Genomic DNA, 6,073 nt, shown 5'->3' with positions numbered 1-6,073 from the left:
GGGGCGGCCTAGGCGGCGGCGGGCGCGGGCAGGATGGCGGTGGTGCCCCTCCGGCCCGGCAGAGCCGCCGGTCGCCTCCTGCCGTTGCTGTGCGGGGGGGCGAGGAGCAAGGGAGCCTCCCTGATCCCTGGGATGCTGGGTCGCCTCACCCAGAGGCGCTACAAGAAGGACGTGCTGCCCTCCCCCGAGGAGCCCGTGCCCTCCGTCTCCATCACCGAGATCCGGCAGTACCTACGGGCCCAGGGCATCCCCTTCCACGACGGGTACAGCTGCCTGCACACCCCCAGTCTCTTCACCAACGACCGGGAGGACCAGCTGCCGGCGGCCACCAACCTCCCTTACACGCTTTTCATTGACAAGACCACGGGTAGCTTTCTGTGCACTGCCACCCTGGCCGAGGGCACCTGGCAGGACTTCCAGGCCAACGTGGAGCTGCAGCACCGAGGCGTTCCCCCCTCCAGTTCAGAGGAGGACACACGACAGGCTCGAGAGGATGCCCGCTGCATCTGGGACCGGGCGCTGCCACTCTGGGAGCTGCTGGATGAGGATGAGACCAACGAGACCAAGGCCATGTTCGGTATCTCCCTGGTGACGGATGCCACCCTGAAACGCTTTGGGGTGCGTTATCTTAGGACTGCCAAGTCCCTTGTCTTCCCCTGGTTCAGCCCGCGTGATGCTACCCTGAAGGGCCTGAAGCTCGTGAGGGTAGAGAAGAAGGGAGATGCGATAGCTTATGTGGAAGAGACTTTTCCCCGATTCGATTCCTATCGCAATCTATTTGGGCTGCCCCTGATTGGCCGCCGAGACACAGAGCTGGTCTTAACTGGGTGGGAGCTGGATGCCCTGGCCCTTCACCAGGCTACAGGGGTGGCCAGCCTGGCCTTGCCACGGGGGTCCACCTGCCTGCCCCCTGCCCTTCTCCCGTACCTGGAGCAGTTCAAGCGCATCACACTGTGGCTGGGCGAGGACCTGCGCTCGTGGGAAGCCGCCAAACTCTTTGCCCGCAAGCTGAGCCTCAAGCGCTGCTCCCTGGTGCGCCCTGGAGACCTGCAGCCCCGGCCCTTGGAGGCTCTGAACCAGGGCCTGAACCTCACCAAGATCCTGCGTGCTGCCCTGCCTGCCAGCCACAAATCCATCGTCTCCTTCCGGCAGCTGCGTGAGGAGGTGTTCGGGGAGCTGGTCAACACTGAGCAGGTGGCTGGTATCAAGTGGGCACGCTTCCCTGAGCTCAACAAGCTCCTCAAAGGGCACCGCAGAGGGGAGCTCACCATCTTCACAGGTGATGGGCAAACTGCTGGTGGATGGGGGGAGCAGCAGGCTCTTTGGCGGCTTCACCCTCCTGGGTGATGTCTCACAAGTCTTCCTTTCTGCTCATAACTTTGGCTGAGACTTTCTTGGGGATACACAAGAGTCTGGGGTGTGTTCCTAGGTGTGGTGGGGCCGGGCATGCTGGTGTGATGATAGGCCCCCTGCCTGGGCACAGGAAGTCCTGTGGTGTCCCTTACTCTTGCTCCCACCCGCCACCTCCTGTCTGAGCCCTCCCTGTGTCCCTCTTACCAGCTGTCCAGACTTTCTCTACACCCCATAGGGACTTGCTGGCTACTAGAGGTGATGCATGTGTGCTCAGACGTGCGGCCTGGCATGAGATGCTGCTTGTTTATGGTGAACACTGCGGATGGGTTGCTCTTATCCCACTCCCCAGTGTTTCCATCTTTAAACAACCCTGCAGCACATTCAGGATGGGTCAGATCTTCTCCCCCAGCTAATTCATCCCATTTTTGCCCTTGCACCAGGCCCGACGGGCAGTGGGAAGACAACCTTTATCAGTGAGTATGCGCTGGACCTGTGCATGCAGGGGGTGTGCACGTTGTGGGGCAGCTTTGAGATCAACAATGTCCGCCTGGCCAAGATCATGCTGACGCAGTTTGCCGCCCAGCGCCTGGAGGACCAGCTGGAGCTATATGATGAGTGGGCTGATCGCTTTGAGGACCTTCCACTCTACTTCATGACCTTCCATGGCCAGCAGAACATCAAGTATGGTCCCATGCCTTCATCCCCAGTGACATTTACCCTCCATGACATGTGCTGCAGGGCCTTGGGGAGTTTGGACTCTTCCCAGCAGGAGGTCACAGATTTGGGGCTGGCAGGGGGCATGTTGGGGCTGTTCAAGCCTTGGGGTTGGCATGGGGGGACTGTGTGGCCCAACCAGCTTAATTCCTGCTGTTGTGGGGACTGTCAGAGCCACAGTGGGTGGGTGTGAAAGGAAGGGACCTGTCCCTGTGCTAGGTGGTTGCTCTGAAACCAGCCTCTACACCTGACAGGTTGTGACCCCACGTGCCCCGAGGGTCCGTGTGGGCTGGGGGGATTGCGGGACAGCGGGCAGGGGCTTGTGTGGGCAGCAGCAGGGTCCTCCTGATCCATCCGCCTTCACCTGCAGGGATGGGGCTACCCCTGTCCTGCGACAGAGGAGATGCAGAGGTGGGATGTGCCCAGGGCCCAGTGGGAGCCAGCCTGGTGCCTCGCAGCTCTGCTTCTCCCTGTGCCTGGCTCAGCATCCTCATCCCTTCCCTCATTGATCTGGGGAGCTGATCCTGGTCTCCCCCCACCCAGGACGGTGATTGACACCATGCATCATGCTGTCTATATGTATGACATCACCCATGTGGTCGTTGACAACCTCCAGTTCATGATGGGACACGAGCACCTCTCTGTGGACAGGTAGCCCTTCTCCAAGCTGCCCCCCCTTCCTCCGCCACCCTTGTTGCTGGAGCTGGCCCTGGCAGGGGGTGGGTGCCCACACAGGGTGTCCCCTTTAGTCCTGTTGGGCAGCCCTGTTTTGTAAAAGGGTGATCACTGCCCTGGAGAGGGAGGAGGTGGGAAAGGGCGAGCCTGTGATCCTGGTCATGCCCTGTCCCTTCGCCCATGTGGGCTGGCTGCCTCATGGAGAGCAAGGCCAGACCCCTGGGTGCTTCCTGCTGTGGGGCTGAACCTGGCAGCACCTTGTTGCCTCCCACCATTGAGCAGTGCCAGCTCCTGACCCTGTTCTTGCGGCTGTGGCAGGCTCGCTGTCCAGGACTACATTGTTGGTGCCTTCCGCAAGTTTGCCACGGACAACACCTGCCACATCACACTGGTCATCCATCCCCGCAAGGAGGATGATGAGAAGGAGCTGCAGACGGCCTCCATCTTTGGCTCCGCCAAGGTGAGCTAGGCTGGCGTGGCCCTTCCTGTCCCTCAGGCACAGGAAGGGGCTGGGGTATGTTGGGCAGCTGTCCCTGGCTCCCACCAGCACCCTGAGACATCACTGGGGACCTGAAAGGTGCTGTGAGGGGCAGGATGTCCCCAGGACTCCTGGCACCTGCTGAAGGTCTGTGGAGTCCTGATTTGGCTAGGCCCTGGTAGGGCAATGTAGACAGGGAGCAAAACTGTTGCCAGCTAAAGCTTTGTTGGGGCTTTATGTGCAGTTAATTAATGCTCATTGACTGTGAGCGGGATGTAGTATGAGATAGAATCTGGGGAGGGTGCAGGGATGGGCTCTCTGAGTGCTCCACTCTGTGACTCTGCAGTGGTGGGCAGGAGGTGCTCTGCAGGTGAGCACAGCCCTCTTGTGCTCCCCTGTTTCCCCAGGGTGTGCTGTGGCTGCAGCGGGCCCAGCAGGTCTCCGTGATGTCCCAGGACAAGTCAAGATGCTGGTGTCAGGGAGGTGCTGGAGTTGTGGTGTGGGATGCCCTGTTACAGGGCTCCAATAGCCAGGCGGGCAACCCATGAGCACCTCCAAACCCCGTGACTCTGGCTGCATCACTGGTATCTTCCTGACGTTTTTCTTCCCCCAGGCCAGCCAGGAGGCTGACAACGTCCTCATCCTGCAGGACCGTAAGCTGATGACGGGGCCAGGGAAGCGCTACCTGCAGGTGTCCAAGAACCGCTTTGATGGGGACGTGGGTGTCTTCCCCCTGGAGTTCAGCAAGGCCTCGCTCACTTTCTCGTCCTCTGGCAAAAGCAAGGTCAGGCTGAAGAAGATGAAGGAGGAGAAGGCGCTTTTAGCCAAGAAAGCTCCAGAAGGAGGCCCAGCAGCTGCCAAGAAAGCTCCAGAAGGAGGCCCAGCAGCTGCCAAGAAAGCTCCAGAAGGAGGCCCGGCAGCTGCCAAGAAAGCTCCAGAAGAAGACTCAGGATCCTCCAAGAAGCCGTGAGCCTAGGTCTCTTCCTTGGCCCGTCAGGAGGAACGGGGACTGGTGCTGGGAGCAGGGGTCTGGGGTACGCCAGCCCCTCTCCCCCGGGAGCAGCAGCCGCCATGTGCTGCTGTGGTCCTTTCTCCTCCTGCACAAACAAGCCTCTTGGCCGCCAGCATGGTGTCTCTGAGATGTGGGGCTATTGTGAGAGAAGGAGTGGGCTTGTGCTAGAGAAGGGCAGCCAGGGGAGGGTGCTTTGGCAAATGCTGGCTGCTCCGTACTGGCACTGAGTGCTGAGAGCACAGCGAGGGGAGCGGAGTCAGTGTGGGCTGGGTGATGGGGGGCAGTGATCTACAGCCTCGGGACTTGGGGATCACTGAACCGGCGGCAGGTCGTTAAATGGTGGCTAAAATGGAGCTGAAATCCTGAGCTGTCACTGGCAGGCGCTACTGCAGAGACATGTGGTGGGAACCCCCATGTCACAGGTGGGGGTCTCTGGGCTCAGTCCTGGCTGGGATGGAGCCAGCAAGGGTGGAGAGAAGTGTGGGAGACTCTGGATGGCTCCTGCCCCAGAGCTGTGCGGTCCCTGTGGGACGTGGTGGGAGGGTGGGAGCTGGACCCCTATGGCATCATTGCTCGTGGCGGGTTGAAGGCAGCGCTGGTGTGTGGGTGTGACATGGCACTCCCCAGCTCTCCCTGCTTGGCTAACGCCTGACCCAGCCCCCTTTGCTCAGGGTCTCCCCCGGCCCCTTTTTCGGGGGGGCATCACCAGCAGTAAAACCTTGGGGGGAGCAGCCCTGCTTTGCTCTGCTGACTGGGGAGAGGGTGGCCACCCCTGTGCCCTCTGGGCAGCAATTACTGTGACCTGGCCAGTCCTTGCCATGGTAGGACAAGTTCACGGCTGGATCTTGATCTCACCCCTTTGGGTTTTTTCCCTTCCTAGTTTTAATAAAACATAAATATGAGTGCTGTTCTGTGCTGCTGTCCCTGTGACCGGGGGACCCTCTTTGGGGAGGGGGTGGCCGCCAGAGGACTGGAGGGATGTGGTGTGGAGGCTGTCCCTGCTGTGCAGAGCATCCCGCCCTGGCACACGGGTTATTACCAGCCTCCGTGCCGGGCGTAGTTTTAACCTGAGCCATAATGAGAGGCTGGGGCAGGCAGTACACACCCAGCCCCGGGTTTCCGGGGTACACCAGCTCTCCCTGAGAGCGCCCTTGGGTGCTGTCGGTGCAGGTGTGAACCCCCCCTTAGGGCAGGCCGGGGGTGATGGAGGAGCATCCCTGGGAAGCAGAGGTAAGGTGGAGGGGTGGGGGGGGAGCCAGGCCCCCAGCACAGCTGGGTCAGGGTGTGCATGGTGGTACAGGTGGGGGCTGTGGGTGTCCCACCTCAGCCTGAGGGCCCTCCACAGCTCCTTGGCCCCCATTTCACCCCAGTCTAGCCCCAGGGCAGATGCTGTCACAGGACTACGGTGTGGAACTGAGGTGCCCAGGACCCCCCATTTCCCACCCATCCTTCCTTGGGGCTGAGAGGGGGTGATGGAGCCTGGGGGGGACACCCTGGGTGACCCCAGACCCTGGGGGACAGGTGGGCACCCATGGCTCCCCGAGCTGCAGGTGGGTTGATGTAGATTTATTTTTTCTCCCTTTTCCCCCGTTTTGGAGCTGTCGGAGAGCGGTAATTACTACTACATCTCACAGAGGCGGGGGAGATGGGGGGTATTTCAAGTGGGGCAGAGCCCCCCCCGGCCCCCCTTGTCGGGGTGCTGGGCTCCCCAGATAGTCGAGGGGGCCATATCCTCGGGGCCGACCTCCCCCCCGCGTGTCTGGGGCTGTTTTTAGGGGATGGAAAGCCCCGAGGTGGGGGGGGTCCCCCGCACACAGCTGTCCCACGCAACCCCACTCCGC

General features: G+C 61.2%; 1 protein-coding gene across 3 annotated transcripts; it reads left to right on the top strand.

Moving 5' to 3' along the window:
* Positions 1–6: 6 nt before the first annotated feature.
* TWNK (twinkle mtDNA helicase) lies at positions 7–4,424 on the top strand. Of its 3 annotated transcripts, XM_026851395.1 has the most exons (6): positions 7–1,279; positions 1,794–2,034; positions 2,611–2,718; positions 3,061–3,202; positions 3,834–4,065; positions 4,132–4,424. In XM_026851395.1, exons 1-6 carry the CDS (start codon positions 34–36, stop codon positions 4,188–4,190), a joined length of 2,028 nt encoding a protein of 675 aa, XP_026707196.1. In that variant the 5' UTR covers positions 7–33; the 3' UTR covers positions 4,191–4,424. The 3 variants fall into 3 exon arrangements, with proteins under 3 accessions (XP_026707196.1, XP_026707195.1, XP_026707194.1); XM_026851394.1 differs by having other exon boundaries at positions 3,870–4,424; XM_026851393.1 differs by having other exon boundaries at positions 3,834–4,424.
* Positions 4,425–6,073: the final 1,649 nt, after the last annotated feature.

The sequence above is a fragment of the Athene cunicularia genome (genome assembly GCF_003259725.1).
Source record: "Athene cunicularia isolate RWA chromosome 6 unlocalized genomic scaffold, athCun1 chr6_part1, whole genome shotgun sequence".
NCBI lineage: Eukaryota > Metazoa > Chordata > Aves > Strigiformes > Strigidae > Athene > Athene cunicularia.
This window is presented reverse-complemented; position numbering and strand designations above follow the sequence as displayed.

What these genes read in the sequence shown, in the direction of transcription:
- TWNK (XM_026851393.1), top strand. Translation starts at nt 34, where the DNA reads ATGGCGGTGGTGCCCCTCCGGCCCGGCAGAGCCGCCGGTCGCCTCCTG. An exon ending in GGAGCTCACCATCTTCACAG is followed by an intron (nt 1,280 to 1,793) that starts GTGATGGGCAAA and finishes CCCTTGCACCAG; the next exon opens with GCCCGACGGGCAGTGGGAAG. An exon ending in CCATCTTTGGCTCCGCCAAG is followed by an intron (nt 3,203 to 3,833) that starts GTGAGCTAGGCT and finishes TTCTTCCCCCAG; the next exon opens with GCCAGCCAGGAGGCTGACAA.